At 51.5% G+C, this 20,583-nt stretch overlaps 1 protein-coding gene across 1 annotated transcript in view; it reads right to left on the bottom strand.

The window, feature by feature from the left end:
- RASSF5 (Ras association domain family member 5) overlaps positions 1-19,937 on the bottom strand; it is a 69,013-nt gene extending 49,076 nt beyond the window's left edge. Inside the window, exon 1 of the mRNA XM_032467058.1 lies at positions 19,401-19,937. Within this exon, the coding sequence (XP_032322949.1) occupies positions 19,401-19,869 (469 nt within the window). The 5' untranslated portion in view covers positions 19,870-19,937. The remainder of the gene's footprint in view (positions 1-19,400) is intronic.
- Between the last annotated feature and the right edge of the window lie 646 nt (positions 19,938-20,583).

Here is a 20,583-nt window from a genome sequence, read left to right as displayed (position 1 = left end):
AGGGTTGCTAGGAGAATCCAACTAGATAATTATAAAAATAATAATACACATCTGATACAGACTAAGACATCAATAAATATTAGCTATTCTTGTTAACCGGCTAAAATCCAGGTCCATCTCTCCAGTGGTCACAGCATCTGGCATCCTCATCCCAGAAGCCTGCCTGGGCACATCCCATCAGTGTTCAGTGACCTTCCTTCAGACTCCACTGAGTCCTGATACAAGAGTCCCTGATGCATCCTCAGACCCCCATTGAACCCCTCTCCTCAGTCTGAGCAAGAGAAGCCCCAGGTCTCAGCTCCCTGCAGAGGTCAGGCGCCAGGTGGACAGGGAGCCTGGTGAAGGGCCACCCTCCCCCACCTCGGAGAGTCTCCACTGCCCGCCCGGGACGCCTCTCCTCCCTGCCTTCCCACCCACCCCCTCCAATATGTGAACTTCAAAAATCTTGCTCTAGGTTCAGAAAAGAAAATTGTTAACCAAAATTGATCACTTCCAGTATTACGGAGGTTGTGGTAAGCAAGACGGTTCTTGCCTTATTGGTGGTACCAGATTCCTGCAGGGATTTATCCTCAGTGCATATTTATTTGTATATAAATATGTCTCCACTGAAAGGTTTACTACACAGTTGTTTATGGCAACAAGATGCTAGAAATGCCCCATATTCACCTGCAGTAGGGGGCCAGTTAGAGTTACATTTTAAAACGATTTAGCCATTACATAAGATGATGTAGATTAATATTGGTCAACTTGGAAAGATGTCCACAAGCATATCATTGAAAGAGAAAAAGATTGTGTTTTATGGTCCTTGTATATAAAAATATACACACACCTACATACACATTACACATAGAGAGAAACCTGCAAGGAAGGTAACATGCTTGTTCTGAGTGATAAGATTTCTAGTATTTTTATTTTCTTTATAGTTTCTAGGCTGTTACAATGAATATTCTTTACTAATAAAAAAATACCACAAAAAAGGAACAGAGAAAAATCTTGTACCCACATTGTGATGACAACAGGTACCATTATTCACTACTTACAGTGTGTCAGACACTTTATAAATATGATTTCACACAATCAATACTATGCCTCTGTGATATGCATTTCTATCCCTACTTTAAAAAAATACGCTTTATGTTTTAGAGCAGTTTTAGGTTCACAGCCAAACTGAGCAGAAGGATACAAAGAGTTCCCATATGCATACTCTCTGTCCCCCACATGCACAGCCACCCCATTAGCAACACCCCCGACCAGAGTGGACATTTGTTACACCTGATGAACCTACACTGACGTGTCTCTGTCACCCAAAGTCCATCACTTACATTAGGGTTCACTCTTGGTGTTGTACATTCTGTGCGTTTGCACAAATGTCTAATGACATGTGCCCACCATTGAAGTGTCACACAGAGCAGTTTCACTGCTCTAAGTACCTCTGTGCTCTTCCTGTCCATCCCTTCCTCCCCACTAATCTTTGGTAATCAATGATCTTTTTGCTGTCTCCATAGTTTTGCCTTCACCAGAATGTCCCATAGTTGAAATGACGCACGGCATAGCCTTTTCAGATTGGCTTCTCTCACTGAGTAATATGCATTTAAGGTACCTCCGTGTGTTTCCATGACTTGATAGCTCATTTCTTTTTAGTTCTGAAGAATATGCCACTGTCTGGATGGACCACGGTTTATGTATCCATTTACCTATGAAGGACATCTTGGTTGCTTCCAAGGGTTCCCAATTACGGGTGAAGCTGCTATAAAAACACCTGTGTGCAGGTCTTCATGTGGATGTACGTTTCCAGCTCCATTGTTCTGCTCCTATTTTAGAGATGAGGAAACTGAGGCTCGGAGACATTGAGGCTTGTTAAGAGCCTCACAGCCAGTGAGTGGCAGAATTGGGAGTGGAAATCCTTCACACTTGGTTGTGTCTCAATAGCCCTGTTTTCTGGGAAACCGTCCCCTCCACTTGATCGTGGTCTGGCCCTCCCTCCCCTGCACTGCACCTGAGGCCAGGGCTTCATCAGGGATGGGGGATGGGTGGCCAAAGGCCAGAAGAGAGCATGGGTCAAAGGGATTCGGGCAAAGAGCGCTTTTTCCTCTGCCCTAGCAGGTAACAGCAACAGAGCCCCTCCCACAGGCCTGCGAGCTGCCAGTTCGCAGCTCGAGTCCCAGCTCAGCCAAGCCACTCCACCTGGGAGCGTCAGAACTCACCGGTACAGTCTACCCGCTCTGGACTGGTTCTCCATCCACAGCCCCTTCATCTCTGGGATGCCACATCTGGGAGACCGTGAACTACTCAGGCAGCAGCCAGAGGGGCTTGCACCGAGCATCAGAGAGGCCAGCTCTTCAGCCAAGGTCAAGTGCCACCAGTAGTGGGCTCTCAGCCTCCCCTGCTCAGAGGCCCAGGCTCTGCAACTCTGCTCCCTACGACACCAAAACAGAGCCAACTGCCCATCTGGTGGAGAGATAAGGATGGCGAGACAGCAGCCCGAATGGACACGAGCTCCCAGCACCAAAGTGTGCACCCACACTTGGCAGCTGTATGTCGGGTCCTCAGACAGGCCATGTGGTGCCTTGAAGGACCCTCCCTCACCTGCATGACAGAGGGCTTTGAGAAAGGGTGGAGGTGGCAATGCACTTGATCAGGAACTTCAGAGTGGATAGAATCTGACACAGATCAGGGTCTGAATGCAAGCCCTGCTTCTAACTGGGTTTGAGATGCCTGAACAATTGACCTGATGTTAGTAAAATAAGAAATCTATTTAGCCTCAATTTCCTCATCTGTAAAATGGAAGTAAAGTTATCTTCCTTGCTGCAGCATGTGATGCCAGCCCTCAAATCTCTCAGTTATTGTATTAAGTAAGAAAACTTAGGCAACTTTTCTGCTCACCTCTGTTCCTCCCCCCTGCTCCTCCCTCCCTCCAGCCTGGGCTTTGATGGCCCAGGGGAGTAAGGCAGGGTCATGAGAGGATGGTTTGTGTTGGAGGGAGGGGAGGTAGAGAGACCGATCTGCCAAGCTTGGAGGTCTGTAGCCATCACCAAAATCAACGCAGTCTATACTGTTTTCATATTCCTGGTTAAACTAGTGAGACTGGCAGCAAGAGAATGGAAATCTCCCCACTCCTGGGCTCAGGCATCCAGCTCAGGACATCTGCACCTCTGTTTCCAGGAAGGGACCTGAGCCCCAGCCCTCTCAAGATCATATAATGTAGTTCCTTGTTTCAGAGGACAGGCCACCCCTGAGGGCACTCTGCAGCCCCACCCCAGCTGAGAGGGTCTGGAGACACACAACTGCTCCTTCCCACTACACAGCCCCAACTACACACACACGCGCGCACACACACACACACACACACACCACAGACAGTGTCAGGACACAAGTGAGGAAACCAACAGGAAAAGTCGATGCAGCGGTACAGGAGTGGCCTGGAAGCCAGGCCCATGCCCTGGGTCAGAGATGCTAGCCCTCCCGTGGACAGGAGAGGTGGGCAACTGGATGCACTGGGGTGCTGTCTTTGTGCAAAGAGCCAAGAGGGAAAGCATCTGAACATGCTCAAGTCTGGATCAGAGTTCAGTCCCCACATAAAATGGGGGGTGGGGCAGTGATGGGTGGGCTTTATGGAAAGCATGCCCCCAGGTCAGGCAGGTCAAGGGAGAAAGTGCTCCGGGGTGGGGAGAGTGGTGCTGGGGAGCCTTGGATGAACTGAGGACACAAGGCCATCCCAAGACTCTGGGCCCCACCCTCTCCCAAAATGACATATCAGTGTTACGTGGCACGGCTGGAGGGGTGACATGTGCACTTTTGAGCCAGCCTTTTGTACTGAAGGGAAAGGCAAAAGGTCCAGCTGAGTTGTTGCTCAGGGGCTAAAGCAGATATTTAAATTCTCCCTGGGTCTAACCGGTCGGTTTTTAATTCCCTGAGCCTGGCTTCTTGGTGGTCACATTTCCAGGCAGGCTGCACATGTCTGGTGCACCGTCTTCCCAAACTTGCTCGGCTGGCCTGGCCGAAGCTGGGCGCCCGTGCTGGCCTGCAGAGGCACAACCCTGCCCCACGGGGGTAGGTGTGGGTGGGTGTGCCTCTCAGGCGGGCCCATTATTCAGCTGTCCCTACCACCACCCCACCATCCCTAGGCTGAAAGGACCAACAAAAGGAAGGCACTGCGGTCAGGCCAGGCCCAGGGTGTTGGCTGGATGTTTTGGGACGGGCAGGTGGAGGCAGGGAGGGAGGGCAGGACAGTTCATGGCAAGTTCAGGTGAATGATGCAGGGAGTGAGGGAAGTGCCAGACAGTGCCCGCCCTGTGCCCAGTGAGGCAGGGGACAGGGCCTGACCCCAGGGCACCTTCCCACATGGTCTGTTTCATGCCACTTCACTCTTTTAGGGGAGTTATATCCTGAAGCACCCGCCCTCCGCCTTGTGTGGATGTGTATATATGTTTAAAATTATAAACAAATTTAATAGGGTTGGGTCCTTTTTTAACAATTCATCTTCAACTTTAGAGAGTGTTAACTGACTCCCTGCTGGGACAATGCAAGAATTCTCCCTCCTGTCAAACCTGCCCTCAGCCCCGATTTTCACTCTACTATATTATTTATAATTCCAACATTTATAACATTCATATTCTGTTGTAACTATAAATCCTACAGTTGTCTAAAATTAACTCTACTTTTAAATTGATTCAGTCTTTTTACAACAGTCAAACTAGTTTTCATTTTACTTCAATTAATCTTTTGGTTGACTGAATTTTTTGGTACAATGCTTTTATATGCATTACGCCAGCCAACGTTGCTTCAAGTACCTGAGAGAGAGGCACCCTATTTTATTGGCCTTTTAATACTGTGGCTTCATGCAGTACAGTTTGTGGATGACAATGATGATCTGGAAATGGAGAAGACACAAGGGGGCGAGTCTGCAGGCTGTCCGTGCAATAATCATAGAGCATCTCTGAAAATTCCCCCTTGGCCAATAGTAGTAGGAGGCAACAGATTTGGGGAAAATGTAAAAGTAAATGCTATTAGGTGGGGTCTAGGGTGGGAAAGCCAAGTGGACCTCATTCCTCACATGTAAGTGTCTGTAGGAGATTTGTCATCTGGACCCTCTGACACCACATCCAAAGGTTGTATTGAGGATGAGGCCATGCAAATAGACGTGCAAAGAACTGACACACTTTTTGAACAGGGACAGTTAAGTAGGTGCGCCCATCAGGACATACATACTCAGAGAGACAGAGCTAAACCTTTTTAAGACAGTTATGTCTCCTGTCTTTTCACACCTACCTAATTACTAGCCAGGTTTCCACGTCCGCATGCGTGCACCCCTTCAACACGTGCTTACTGAGGGCCTACCATGGGTCAAGTACAATTTTAAAGGACAGCCAGTTATATCCAAAGACTTATGTAAAAGGAACAAGTGTATGAAAGGAATATCTCTATATATTCAAACTATATATATTTCAATATGGATTGTCACCACAAGAAAAAAATAAATCCCATTGCCAGAGCACCTTAAGAAAACATATTTTAAAACACTATAAGCAGCACTATTTACAACAGCCAAGATATGTAAACAACCTAAGTGTCCATCAACAGATGACTGTGGTCTATTTATACAATGGAATACTATTCAGCCATAAAAAGAATAAAATAATGTCATTTGCTACAACATGGATGGACCTGGAGATCGTCAGTCTAAGTGAAGTAAGCCAGAAAGAGAAAGAAAAATACCATGTGATATCACTTATATGTGGAACCTCAAAAACTAACACAAATGAACTTATTTACAGAACAGAAACAGACTCACAGACATAGAAAACAAACTTATGGTTACCAGGGGGGAAAAGGGATGGGAAGGGATAAATTGGGAGTTCAAGAATTGCAGATACTAACTACTTATATACAAAATAAATAAACAAGTTTCTTCTGTATAGCACAGGGAACTATATTCAACATCTTGTAGTAACCTTTAATGAAAAAGAATATGAAAAGGAAAATATGTGTGTACATATATGACTGAAACATTATGCTGTACACCAGAAGCTGACACAATATTGTAAACTGACTATACTTCAATTAAAAAAAAAAAAAAAACACCACTGTGGACAGTTGGGTTTAAGGGAATTTAACAAACGGCAACAAGCCCACAAAATCCAAAGCCAGTATAGAGATGCCAGATGTCCTCTTGGCTCAGGTCAGCTCAGGAGGGGCCCCTGCCTCCTCCAGGCATGTGTCACTCTGCTCTGGGTGCAGGAGAGACAAAGCAGGTGGGGTCCCCCTCCCCAGCGCTCAGGGCCCCCTCCTATTGTCCCTGGGGCCCCTGAGGAGACACTCGGAGGAGACTGGATAGTTGGTAGAGAAAGGACGTCAGCAGGGCAGTGAGGGACAGAAGTGGAATGAGGAGCTGGAGTGCTTTTGGGGGTTTTTGCTTTCATTTTTAGAGCAAACACCATCTCTGATTAGGGGCAAAGGGCAGCCTCGCCTCTTGCTGAGCTTGAGTGTATTTTTGGTAGAGTTCCACAGATGCCAAAGATAAAGACAGCTAAACAGTTCTGCAAGAAGTCCTGCCTGGGAGCCTGCAGGCCACAGGGTGGCAGATGGGCTGAGCCGGATGTGCAGGTGTGACCGCACACCCAGGTGCCTGCGCACAGGTACGCCCGCCCGATCTGAGTGCCGGGAGGTCACGGGAGGCCAGGAGCAGAGAGGTTCGGCCCTTTATGGGACAAACAGGCTGCTGCATCCAACTGGTTTTTCCACACCTGCTCTCGTGTCACTTGTATTCAGGGTGCCAATCACCAACTGAACAGCAACCAACAGGGTGAAAGGAGACTTTTGCTGAGAGGAGAAAGTAAATAGATTACATCTGAGGCTCTCTCTGCAGGAGACACACAAAGGCTTCTTTACAGCTGTGTCCCTGCAGCCAGGACCACCGGAGACTTTTGCACGGAGCCAGGCCGGTGTCCCGCTGACCCCCGAGCAGCCTTTTAAAATGATGTATGACTTGCTCCTTGGCAACACGCATGCTTAGCTCCTAATGATGCCCGGTGGGCTAATCCAGCCCTGCCTGTTAATTAAATGGGGTGGTAAACTCGGCGATAGGTATTTTTCCAGAGACTGTATTTAAGAGTTTCGTGCCCCTCCTCTCCTTCTGCCTGGGCAACCTTCAAACCAGATCTCTTTCACTGAGATGTGGGCAGCCCACCTTGGCCCAGGTGTGATGGAAGAGCAGACAGCGTGCTGGGGGCCTTGCACCGATGACCCACTGGGAACCACCATTTAAGGTCCTCCTAGGAGCAGTTGCCAGTGAGGGCCCCGCTGTGTGACCAGCATCAAGTCAACCGGTTGATGTCGATGTCAAGTTTAGCCCATATAACAACAGCTGGAGATGGGATTCTCCACCCCATTTTACACGGGGAAGAACTGACGCTCAGAGAGCTTTATCTGTATGATTACTTTACCACCAGGCATCCGGAATCTAGACTCGAGTTGGCCTGGCTCCAAGCCCGTTCTCTTAAATGCCACACTACAGGTTGCTCACAGAGTGCAAGTCAGCGGAGCTATCCCAGAGCCCACGGTCCACAGTCTACCACTCCCGGCATCCTCGGGCATCCTGTCTTGCCCCTCCTCTTCCAATCAATTCAATCCAAATGCAAACACAAGTTAAACGAGCAGGAGATGCAGGGCAGTATTTGCCCTGACCTTAATGCTGCCACTCCAGGCCTGATCGATTTTATTAAATCTATAACTCCTTGGCAAAGGAGCAAGGAAATGATCTGTTAGTAATTTTTAAGCAGGGGCGGGGGGGATGGTGGGGAGAGGATGGATGTGAAGACACGAGTGAACACTGAAATGGAGGAACTCAGTCTCCAGCTGTGAGACCCCAGTCTCTCATATGTGAGGGTCACAGTATGTATCAGGCTATTGATGAGGATAAATTATTCAGGCTGGCTAAAGAGTATTTGTCTCCAAATGGGGACTGGATCTAGTGGGATTAAAATTCTCACTTTTCAAGAGGTAAAACCTTAATCAGAAAAAAATTTATTTTCCAAAATTAGGAGCATATTGTCTTTTAAATTCTGCTTTCATAAACCTAGCCCAGCGATGACTTTTCAGTTTAGTTCCATCCCTAAGACCCAGTGTTGGGTCCCACCCAGATGCCCACCTATCCTGAATGTATGAGAACAGCCTGGAGGGAAAGGGGGCGGGGGCCCAAGGAAAGCTGATGCGCTCCAGATATCCAGCCACCAAAGAGAGGCAGCTAGAGGTCAGTGAGGTGAGGAGAATCCAGGAATGAGGGGCTCCAGGTCTGTGTGCAGCTCTGACACTGCCAGGGGCCTGACTCCTCTGGGCCACTTTATCTGTGACATAGAATAACGCATTCCCATTCCCACCGTGCAGGGATCTGGAGGGAATAAATGATACTTAAAATAAATAAACCCCCCCAAACAAACAGACAGACATAAATGCCCTGGGTCTTTAGCAGAAAAGAGCTGCAGGAATATAAGATGCTGTAAATAGTTTGATTCAACAGGAAGAACGCTAGGTTGGAAGGCATGTGCCCGAAATCCCGGTCCTGAAGCTGCCACCAACTTTCACTGGCCTCAGCCTCCTTCATTTGAAAAAAATGGAGTAGATGACCTAAGATGCTATGAAAATTTGAATCGCAATTGTCTCTCCTCCTCACCTTTCACTTACCCTACACTGTCCCATTATCCCTCCTGAGACAAGGACTGTTCTCACCCCAATGAGCGCTCAGGGAAGGAAGCTGCAGCCCAGTCACTGCGTGAGACTGGGGGTTCCGTCCAGCTGTGTTCCACCCAGCAGCCTCCAGCCCCACACTGCCTGCTTGCGGTGGCCCCATAGCCACCTCCACCAACCATGCAGGTGAGAAGACTTTGCCTAGGAAAATTTGCTGCGCTGGGGTCCTCGGAAGGCAGACCCTGCAGCTTGGCAAGGTCAGACACTCCTGGGAGCTACAGGATGGGCAGAATGGACACAGGCGGTCACTCAAGTTGCCCATCCATGTGCTGCCCGCTCAGGGACCAGATCAGAATGACTGCTTGGCCCTAATTCTCAACCAAGGAGAGGCCGCTAAAACCCACGGCCAACACGGACCTCTGAAGTTCCACCAAAACCACCTAAAGGTTTAGTGAGTTTCAGTCCTGGGGAGTCAGAGTAGGGCAAGGAGTGATGCTGAGCTCAGCATTAAATACCAGGCTGCCAGAGGTTCCTGCACTGCCTTCCCCATGGAAAAGGCCACGAGGCCTATCCTCCGAACCCAAGCCCCCTTGAGCCCCCTCGAATGCTCCCAGCCGGAGCGGCTGGGACCTACCTCGAGCCAGCTGTGCCTGGAGCTTTACTGGTCCCAAGTGGCTTTTAGGGAGCCTGCGGAAAAGCCGCTGGAGTCGCGAGGTGACTCTGCCGAAGCAGGCAGAGGCCGCCTCCTCCGCCCGGCCCTCGGTCATCCCCGGCTGGGCTCCGGGCCCCCGCAGGAGATCAATAGCTTCTCTCTCAGCTGGCGTCAGGAATGGAGTGACGAAGGGGGGAGTCACTGGCCCTGGGAGGACTCCGGGCCTTGTGTGACCCTGGCTTTGCTCAGATCAGCCCAGCCTCCCTCCCTGTTTCTCCAAAGGAAGTCACGGGCACTTGGGACCTCGGGACGGCCCCAGTGCAGCCTGACAGATGCCTTCTCCTCCCCAGCTGAGGTCCTATCCCCTCCACCTCCCCCAGTGGAAAACTTTCTATTCCTGGGGCTTTTAGCTTGATAAGATAAACATGCCCCCACCAAACAGGCTGCAGGAAGAGCCTGCCCTGGGCCTCACTTCTCAGGAGCGCCTGTGAGTCTGAAAATCAATGTCTCCAAACTTTCAACACGACAGAAGTGATCGGTTACCTCACGTGTGTCCGGCCCAGGAGCTCGTTAATGGATTTCTTTGGGGATGTCGGATTAATAACGCTTTACCAGCTGTACAGGCTCCTAAGGGACCAGCGGGCTAATTCGCATCCTCCCACGCTAAGCCTGGGGCGGGGGAAGAGCTTTCAGCCGCCTGTGCCCATAGGAAGCCGTGTTGCCTTAAGACGGTCAGACCATTTATCTGAGAGCAGATACCTGAGCAGAGAAGAGGCACAGGAGGAAGACAGAGAAAAGAAGAAAAGAATCAGGTCTCTCACGAAGAGGGCAGAAATGTTCTCTTGCCCTAAAATGGTGCTCACAGGATGTCCCCTCAACAGTGACTCACAGAAGCAACCATCCAAGTCCTGGTGGGGAAGTTCCCAGAGGCCCTGTTACCCAGGCCGAGAAGGGTGGCTGGCAGTGCACAGGCAGCAAAGTCTTCCAGGAAAGCCACTGGAGAGGATGTCTGCACCCCTGCACCGCCCAGAGGTTCCAGAACTCATCTGCCAACCGCCAGTGGGGGCCAGCTTCAGATGAAGGAGGGCGCTGCCCTATAACCAGAGGAAACGTCCCCCAGAGGCCTCGGGCAGAAATAAAGCTGCATTTACATCTCTGCACACTGGTCACCTAGTGTCGGGTCCGGGTGGCGGACACTCCTGAGTTCAGATGTTAGTCTTCTATAGCCACCGACCTGCTCCCACCCCTTTGAGCTGTGGTTCCTCTTCAGGCCTCGGAGAACATTGAGTAGCCTCTCCCAGAGGCCAGGCCCTCGGGCCACTTAGAGAAGAAAATGGTAAAACCAACCCAAGCTGCACTTGACCTTCCACATAGGGTTCCCTATCACCTGCCCTCTCACAGGACATCTGACCTGGTGGCCCCACCTGATCACCCCCCGTGGCTGAGGGCCTCTGTGGTGCAATAACAATAAAGCACATTGCTTATAAATCATCTATTTAACACAGAAATGCCCCCAAACGCCTCCTTCCTTGGGCCGGGCCACTGGATCTGTCTCCCTAATGCTTCCTTGGGGGACTGGGCTGTCAGCGGGCTTCGCTGTGCTCCTCCAGTGAACTGGGCAGCTCAGCACAGATGAGGCTCATAAGTGAGTCCAGGTCCTGAAATGACACTGGGGGCCGTCGTGTGAGGTTGGGAGCCCACGTTCCCTGCCCCACTGGGACACGAGATCTTCAACGAGGGCCCAGGAACTCCCGCCTGGCTCAGTGCAGGCAAGGGCGGCATTCCCATGTCTGTGCTCAGAGGACAGGCACATGCTGGGGGAATTTTTAATCATGAGTCATGTGCAACGGGGGGAAATCCCTCCCGAATGTCCCCCTTGGGCTCAAGGATATACTGATCTCACTTCTCCTTTTCCTCATCACAGAGCTGTTCTGGGGGACAGGCTAAGCCACTGGGGAAGCCAGCAGGAAAGAACTGGCAGAGACTCTGGATGGGGTTTTGGGAGGTTCTAGAATCTTCACTCCTGACCTTCTGAAAACTTGGAAAGATTGTCTACTGTAGGTATAGTGTAGGAGGAACACAATCTGGAGGCAGGGGAATGCCCACCATGACCTCTTGCTGCATCAACCCAATAACTTCCAGGCTGAAGACAGAGTCCAGCCAAGGCCAACATCATTTGAAGAAACAGCCTTCACCATCTTAAGCGATACAACATATTCTCTGAAATAATCTATTCATATAAAGGTCCCTCCAGATTGCTTTTAAAAACATTCATCACTAGACAGACATTTACATACTATCTCCTCAACGCTTTTTCTAAAAACTCTCAAGTTACAGCTGGAATCCTTTGTTCCATTTGAATACTAAGGCATCTCTGAGGGTTTTTTTTTTTTTTTGATTTTTAATACTTTCCTCAGTTGCAGAAACGACATAATTGTTTCAGCAGAAACCACAAAACCTCCAGCTTCCATTTGATTTGGATGGAAAAAATAGCTCCCTCCAAGTCAGCAAGGAAAGTAAGGGATGATCCCCAAATGTGAGCCTGACTTGGAGACACAGACAGTCAGAGGTGGGGTAGGAGTGTGGGGGGGGTTCCCCTAGATTTTCTATTCCCCAAGCAGCCACACCACTGCCTGGGACAGAGCCGGAGGTCCATTATGCAAACCTCAGTTTATTTTCCAGTCCCAGTCCAACTCTTCTTCCCCGTAGCTGTCCCCTCTGAGACACAGCCTAACTTCTCTTTGGCTCTTGGTTAGTCCCGTGTTATGAACTTTGACCTTGGGTCATGGCAAGGTGGGGACATGGAACAGGAAAAGGTCTTCAACTTGCATTTCCTTCAACCTAATACCAATGGGGGTGGGGTGGGGTGGGGAGAGACTCACTGGTTCCTTTTATCTTGGCATTTAGAAAAAACTTCACCTTCTGTTTAAAGACCTCATAGTGCAGACATGCTGAAAATCGACTTAGAAACCAAACGCTGAAAATAGGCTGAAGTGCCGCCAACTCTCAATTATCCAGGCACTGGCTGATCGTCTAGCCTGCACACGGCTTTCCTGCCCCTTGGCTCACCCTCCTCTTTTTCTGTATCTCTTTTTATGGACACTTCAGCATTCACTGGCAGAAGGGAGGCAGATGAATGATGAAACTCCACTAACTCAGCACATTCAGTGACATCAGCTCATAGGGCAAAATGCTACGTTGGGTTCTGGTCTGGTTTTGCTGCTAATGATCTGGGTCATCTTAGAGAAGTCATTGCCTCACTGAATGCTGTGTTTCCTCATCCGTGAGATGGTCATGATTCAACCAGCCCTGCCTACCTCGCAAGGGTACTGCCGGGCTCAGCAGAGCTGGGACACAAGAAAGTCCTTTAGATCCAGCCACATCAGCTCTGAGATAATAGTTATTGCTGCTCCTACAGTGTCTTGGCCATTCTCAGCCCTTCTTGATCCATGTGAATATTTTCCATCTTAGCAGGTTCATAGAGTATCAATTTGTATCTTCAGCAAACACAGTGACCATTCTTTACCAGATCCAGCATCCAGTAGAAACAACACATTAAAGGATTTAAAAAAAAAAAATAGGCAGAGAACATCATACTTCTTTCAGGCTTTTGTGAACCTGTGGTCTGATTTCTGGAAGGTTCATGTAAGCCATGCTCTCACGTTCTAGCGGTCCTAGTCAACGGCCACTGCAGACGTCTGGGTGAGATCTGCTCTGCCTCGGAAATGTTTGTTGAAGAAACAGGGAGGGGGAGCAGAAGGTGGCGTGCAGGCCTCCACTGAAGAGCAAACATGACCCAGCCCCACTGCGCTCACAGGTGAATGACATTCCCGGCCACCTGCCTGCTTGCCCAGTGACACACAGGAATGAACAGACTGGATTTTCTAATACCACCCTTCTTACGAACCCTCACCACAGTGTCAGCTCATGCCTCCCCTCCCGATGCCCTCAATGAGGCCAGGGCAGTAGGGGCAGGTAGGAAACTCCTGGAGAAAATTTGGGATGTGCTGTAGCCAGGGTCACAGACCCCTCAGCCAGGGCAGAGCATTTCCCACCAGGAGGTTAGGCTCATGGCTGCTGTGCCAGGAGAGACCCCGGCTGCTCTTCCTCCATCCTCTCCAAAAAAGGCAACGAAAGGACCAAACGTCACAGCTTTCCCTGTGGGTGTATCTTCAAGAATGTTCTCTGTGCCAGGAAGCCAGAGGCAGGCTAGAACAGGCCCTGCATGAACTTGGAGGCTGCTTTGGGCCAACACCACAGCATGGAGAGCTCTTGGGGTCTACCAGGTCCCGCTCGCATCTCCTCGGCATGGTGGCGGGGTGCCTCGGAGAACATCCAGATATCACCCCTTAGGTCTGAGTCAAGTTTTGACCATGGGGCAGGGCTCTCCATGACTACTCCCCAGCACCCGATTTTATTCCACTTAAACCAGTGCCCCCAGGAAACCGAGCCTGCTGCCCTGTCTGACATCACCTCGGTCTCCTTGCTTTTTCTCCAAAGCCTAAAAGCTGGCTGTGCTCCCCTCCCAACCCCGAGATCCGGCTGTGAACATGTAGAAAGAAGCTTGCCAAAACTCTTGGAAAAAACCCCGAAGTGACTAAATGCACAACCATCTCCCCAGTCAGGGCTCCCATCCCAGCGACAGCCGCCCCCAGCGCTTCGCGACCCAGACAGGGAAAGCCAGGACAGGGCAGGCGGGAAGAGTGGGTGGTGGAGTCGAGACAGATGAATGAGGCACCTTGGAGAGGCCAAAAGCATCTTGTCAATGGGATTTGTAAGTACATGGTGGGCGAAGAGACAGCAGGGGCTGGTGCTGATGGAAGCCGGGGTAGGAGGAGCGGGGAGCGGTCTGCCTGCGTGCTGCGCATGCCCACAATACTTACCTGCCCGGAAGACTCACCTAGTCACCTAGTCGTCTGAGGAATGCGAAGAGAAAGGACCTCTAATGAGGCCAGAGAGTGTTTACAGCTTCCTCATCAGCCTTAATAGTACTAGGCAGGGCAAGAGGAGCAACAGCTCCTTCCCCAGGGAGACTGAGAAGCGAGGGAGGGAGTGGGGAGCCAGCGAGGGCTCTGTGGGAGAGCAGCTGGGGAGCAAAAGCCTGGAGGTTCCCATCGCCTCCCCACTGGGGGCTGCCTCTGACCCAGAGGTGCTGGGCATGGTCCCAAGGAGGGAAATGACTTGACAGCCGGAGATGGCCCCAGGCCTTCTAGGCCAGTTGGGTTTGCCCTTCTAACCTTCCCTGCCCCCAGCCAGACGGATGGACAGACAGACAGATGGGGCGATTCCTCTCCACATGAGACCCCGGCAGGAGCCTCCCCTCACTGACCTCATGAAGCTATTCCAAGGAGGAGTGTGGCAGCAGCATGGAAATACTTTGGGAAAAGGTACCATCATGGACCTGCGAAGAATTTTTCCTGTGCTCATTCTCAGAGCTGGGCTGCCCTGGGTCTCAGCTGCCCTCCTGAGCCTCTGTCCCCTGTCCCCACGCACTTCCCACACTGGCGCTGGCTTCTTGAGGCAGGCGGGTCACCTCACCAGCCAGGCAGGGCCCTGGGGCTGGGCTACGGGCCGTCTTTTCCCTGTCACTCAGGGCCTACCTGCCAAGCTTGGCACGGGCTGAATTCACTGGTAAACTTGGGGAGGAGAGAGAGGATCCCAGAATCAAACCGGCCGTGCTGAGGGGAGATGCCAATTCACTTCCACCTAATAAGTCTGCAGGATCTGCAGGAGAACACACATGTTCATTACCAAGTCTAATGAGGCTGGCAGACAAGTGGTATTAATCATTTTTGACTGTACCTGGGATTCAAGCCCCTCTTACTCTATAATCAGAAAATGTTATGCTCTGATGAATAGGGGGCAAAAACTAAACCCACATTTAATCCTTTCACTTTCATCTTGTGAAAATATAGGAAGCAGGGAGGAAAGGAAACAGAGGCTATGGCTTGGGGATCTCAGATGGCCTCTCTCAAAGCATCCCTGGTCCTTTCTCTGTGCCCCCATGCCCCTCCCCACACACACCACTAGGACTTTTCCCAAGAAGACCTCAGCCCGAGCCAGGGGCAGGGGAGGGGCTGGAGATGGGGGATTCCATTATCCCTAACAACAAAATGTCCATTTCCAGGGCTTAGTTTCCTAATCTCCAAAGCCAAACATGGGCCTAAATCAATGAAGATGCTCAGGCCATGTACGTCAGTGCTGCTGGGTGTCCTGGACAAATAAGACATTTCCCACGTGCCCAAGGTTCCTGGGTCTGCTCTAGGGAGATGCAATGTCCCAGTGACCTCCTCCATGAAGAACTCATGGAAAGGGATGGGTCTGCAGGATCTTGTGGCTGTCACAGGGGTGGCTCCAGTCTGTGCAGAGACGTGGGTTAAGCTGGACCATTAATGCAGTGATAAGACAGGGCTAGAAAAGCTGGACATGGGGCTGCCGTCCCCCTCCCTGCAGGCTCCATGGCAAACACCTCATACTCACACCATAATTCAAGTCTCTCACAGGAGGGGGAGGCCAGGACGATGAGCCCCAGGCCCCCCCTTTCAACCTATAATCCCAATTACGTAACACTTCATAGCTCTGAACAGCATCCCCTCCAAAGAGGACCAGCTCCAGGAACAGACACTCACTAGCAATGTGCAAAGCATGTCCAAGCATCTGTTGTTGAATCTGAGTTGGGATGTGGAGGATTCCCTATTTTCCAGACCATTCCCTGATCCAGGATAGCTAACACATCCACCAAAACAAGATGAAAGGTAAAAGGTCAATTCCACGTGCCTTCTATAGGAGAAAGTGTCCGCACTCTGTAAGGGACATTCCCTGAGAACAAAGCCAAAGAGCAGCCCACGAGTTTCCCAAGTTGGTTGCTGTTGACCATTTCTTCCTAAAATGCTAGAAATGGATTCTCACCACTACCACCGCCCCCACCCCAATACACACAAACACACACACACATACACACGCATAAAATCTCCCTCTCCCTCCCAATCCCCACTGGGTTTCCTTCTCTATCTAACAAACATGATTTCTTTAATCCTAGAAATTAACATTAACTTTGAACATTTCCTGTTGGCAAATCCAGCATTAACCAGAGTTCAGTTACAGACTTTGAAGTAGGGCTAAGCTTAACTTAGAGGAATTTTCACTAAAAAGGTATGCAGACAGTGAGAAGACAGTTTTCTAAAAGCCTGCCTTATTAAAAGCCCATTTTGCCAACATGGCTCCCACCCAGTGTCAGCCTCCTGCTCAGATGTCATTCACATTCCCACTGCCCTTCTGCTTATTGCCAAGAGCAGGGTGTTTTAATCAGAAAAACAGGCCACCACCTTCATCAACCACTGCTTACTGAGACTGTGCTCTGTGCTGGGGGCAAGGGGTACACAGACAAGGCGCCAGGGTCTTGGTGACCTCTCAGCCACCGGCATCCTGTGAGGATGCGCCTCAGCCATGGCCAGCAGGAGCGGCACTGCCACAGGACGATTAACACTGCACCTCCTGGGATGCTCGTGGCACCCTCTTTCCCACTCAGCTCAGCAACCAGAGTTTGAAAACTGCACTCACTGCTTGGAAAGGTGATCCTAAGAAGGGTCAGGAGCCCAGACAAATTGTTACAGCTGTTGTGTGGGAGTGGATAATAATAACACTCAAATTGCACTAAACATTTATACTGCATTCTGCCAGGCACTGTTCTAAGCACTTTACATGCATTCATTCATTCATTTAATTCTCACATTAACACCATGGAGAAGGTCATGTTATTATTCCTATTTAAAAAAAAAAAAAAAAAACAAGGACGCGGAACACAGAGATGCCCAAGGTCACACAGAGACGAAGTGGCAGAGTCAGGATTCAAACCGAGGTCTTCTGGTTCCAGGCTGTTCTCTTAGTTACTGCATAGTATTGCCTTTAAAAAGTCATGTTTCTGATCCTTGCTTTTCAAAACAAAGATAAAACAAACCAACTCCAACCCCATGGAATTAGAACTTCAACTAAAAGAAAGATGACTGCTGAGTCTGGCCTGCTTGTCTCTACCTGCCAGCCATCAGGACATTTCTCAACTGTCCCCATCCAGCCACAGGTCCACAGTCAGTTAAATATTAATAACAGCAAACAGAGATTCCTCTCCATCACCCCTTGATTCCAACTCTGCTCCCTTGCTGGTGTTCAAACAGCTCTGGCCGGTATTAAACCACCTTGCCGAGGGCCACCAAGTCACACACAAAATCAGAGGAAATGGCCGTGCACCTGGGGCTTCCTGCTACCAGAAACAATTTATGAATTAATCACAGGAAATAATTCTAATGTGAAGTGAACATAAATTCATTTACTCATGGAGTATCGCCCATATACATATACAAACACACACACCATTATCAACAGCACCCCTCAAAATCATAAAGCTATATGCAAAACGTTCAACAACTGATTTAGTCCCCCAATGTCTTGATACAAACTAGAATTCCAGTGAAGTAAATTTCCCAGGATTCCAGTACAATAAAACCCATTACAGTGAGGATACCGCCTCTCCCTGTGTTTATAGGGCTGGTGGATGCAGTCAAGTACCCCAGGACCTTTGAGAGGGCAAAAGCTGCCAACACACCTGTGGGAAAGTTGCATTTGATTCAACTGAAGGTCAGGGACACTTACCAAGTGACAGCAGCCCTCCAGCCACATCACACACCTCTATAACTTTTGCTCTTTGCTTTTTAATTAGCACCTGAACTGAGTTCTGATGATGGTGGGAGCAGCACCCACTTCCCCCTCCAATCTTCCCCTTCCACTTGACCCTGGCTTAGAGCCTGAGCCCTCCTTCCCCGAAGCCAGCTGCAGTGGGAGGCACACGGCAGAGCCTTGGCTGTGGACTGCAGAAAGAGGCAAGGTAGGCTTTTCCTGACATGCATGTACTGCTGCTGTCCATTGCTGCAGCTGGATGGGAGATGTGGGGCTGCTGTCATGTGGGAAGGGCTTTTGCTGAAAGATGCAAACCACAAGCCATTTCCAGAGATGCTTGCTAGAGGTTGTGCCATTGTCTGTGCTGTGTGCTTCAGATACCTGAACTATGTAAACACGTAAACACAGGGGTATGGCTAGCCTCTGCCAAGCATGGCAAGAGCAAATATGGGGGTGGGAAGAGGACATCCATTAAAGAAATACAAACATCTAACTGTTGGAAGAGAAAAATAATAAACCTCTGAGAAGACTGCAAATTTGCTAGGCAATCTTTGACACTGGGTGCCCAGTGTTTTATAGTCCCGTTTTGAGAAGAGTCTGTTTCAAGCAGAGGTTGGAGGGACCTGAGAGCTCTAGGGAGGAAGGGACAGGGCAGGTAGTTGGGTAATTTTGGAGCATGATAGCTGGTGCAGTAACCCAGGAGGAGGAAGGGGAGGAGGCAAGGCACAGCCAAACATTAGAGCAGAGTCCAAAGGTCTGAGGTGCCAGAGGTGGAAGGCAAGAGGGGGCACAGGTCCAGGGTCAGGCTCTCTAACCTCACAGCCTGTTTCCATCCAAAGCCTAACCAGGACTCCTTCCTGTCCCAACAGGTCACCCTGGAGGAGGGGTGTACCATAGGCAGGCACGTACCATGGGCCTGTACGGTGGGCGGACAAATAAGCCATTTTGCCAATAACCCTAAGCATGGGTCAAACGGTCATCTCACCAGCCTCACCACCAGCCCCACCACCCACTCTCAAGAACCTATAACAAAAGCAAGAGGGTGCACAGGAGACACCAGAATGACCTTGTAGCTTCAGCCATCAACCCCAACCTGCGTGCATGTGTCGGTGTGGTATGCGTGTGTCCGGGCAAGGGCGAGGCGTGCACCTATCAGGGGAAGAGCTATGTTAAGTACGGCATAACCATACCTGGGCAGTAGGCAGTCACTAAAGGACACCGGACAGGAAACTAAGGAGCAGAGTGTTTCCAGGGCTTATTTCCCCCAGGTAAAGTCCAGGTGTCCCCCGGAGCCAGAGAGAGCAATGCCCCGTCTCTGCCCGCCCCGGCCGCCTCGTGGCTGCCCGCCCGTGGACTGCGGTCTGCCCGCGCGCCCCTCCCCTGCCCTCACACTCACTAGCGCAGCGCAGCGCCTGCCGCAGCACCTCTCGGCCGCACAGGTCACACCAGCCCCGGCCGCTCCGCAGCGCCAGTTCGGCGAAGCAGTGCCCCTCGCCTCGCTCCGCCGGGACGCGGGGATCCTGCGGCTGCTCGAAGATGCTCCTCACGTCGCGGGGCCGGGGCGCTCCAGGCCGCCGCCGCAGTCTCTGCTGCAGACCAGGCCGGAGAGGGCGAGCGGGTCGGGAGGCCCGAGGCTGGGGCTCCGCTTCCCCCCGGGCAGCCCTCCGGGCGCCGCGCCCCTCATGCGCCCCGGGCGCAGTGGAGACGGGCGCTGGGGCGCAGCGGCGCGAGGAGCGGCCCGGGGGCGCCGGCGGCGGCGGCGGCGGCGGCTCGGGACCGCTCAGGCTCTGCAGATAGCGCGGCGGTTCTGGGTCCAAGAGTAGGCGGTACGGGCGCTGCCCGATGGCCGGGGACGCCATGGCCATGCCGGGCTAGTGGCGGCGGCTCTCTGCGGTGGTGCTCCTCCCGAGTCCGCCTCGAGAGAAGGGCGGCCCCAGACGAGCGCGCCTTTAAAGGGACCGCAGCCTGCAGGGCGGGGCGGGGGCGGGGAGACTCCGGAGAGGCAGGAAGGACGACCCGAGGGAATCACCGACCGACACAGCGGCAGGGGCGGCGGTGGGGGGCGCCTGAGCGAGTGTGGGTTTAGGGACTTCTTCGGGAAGCTGGGGCAGCTGAAGGACTGCGTATGGGAAAGGCTTTATTCAGGACAACTCAGAAGAGGCATTTTGTAGGGGGCCGCCTGCCTGCCTGCAGTCCTGCCTCTTTCCCTCTCCTATCATTTCTCCCGACACCAGATTCCTACCCCCCGCCCCCGCCCACCCGCACCCCAACACGTCCAGGTGAGGGAACGGGCCGGAGGGAAGGGCTTAGGAACTAGCTGAGGATGGGGTCTATCTAGGGAGATGTCCACAGGCTCAGTGTCTGCCCGCCAGCCTCCTGGTTTTCACGCCGACCAGAGGAATGTACCCCTTTGCGCTTCCACTCTCCGGATCGCAGCGGCCCGCCGCCCGCCGCTCCTCTGCGAGCCGAGCCAGGCGTGGGTCGGGGATGCCCGGCCCCAGCTCATGCGCCCGCAGCAGAGTCCCGTGACGCGGAGGGACGCGCGGCGGGGACGCTTCCGATGCTGATGGCGAGAAGCC

Source organism: Camelus ferus, chromosome 23 (genome assembly GCF_009834535.1).
Source record: "Camelus ferus isolate YT-003-E chromosome 23, BCGSAC_Cfer_1.0, whole genome shotgun sequence".
In the NCBI taxonomy this organism is placed as follows: Eukaryota; Metazoa; Chordata; class Mammalia; order Artiodactyla; family Camelidae; genus Camelus; species Camelus ferus.
This window is presented reverse-complemented; position numbering and strand designations above follow the sequence as displayed.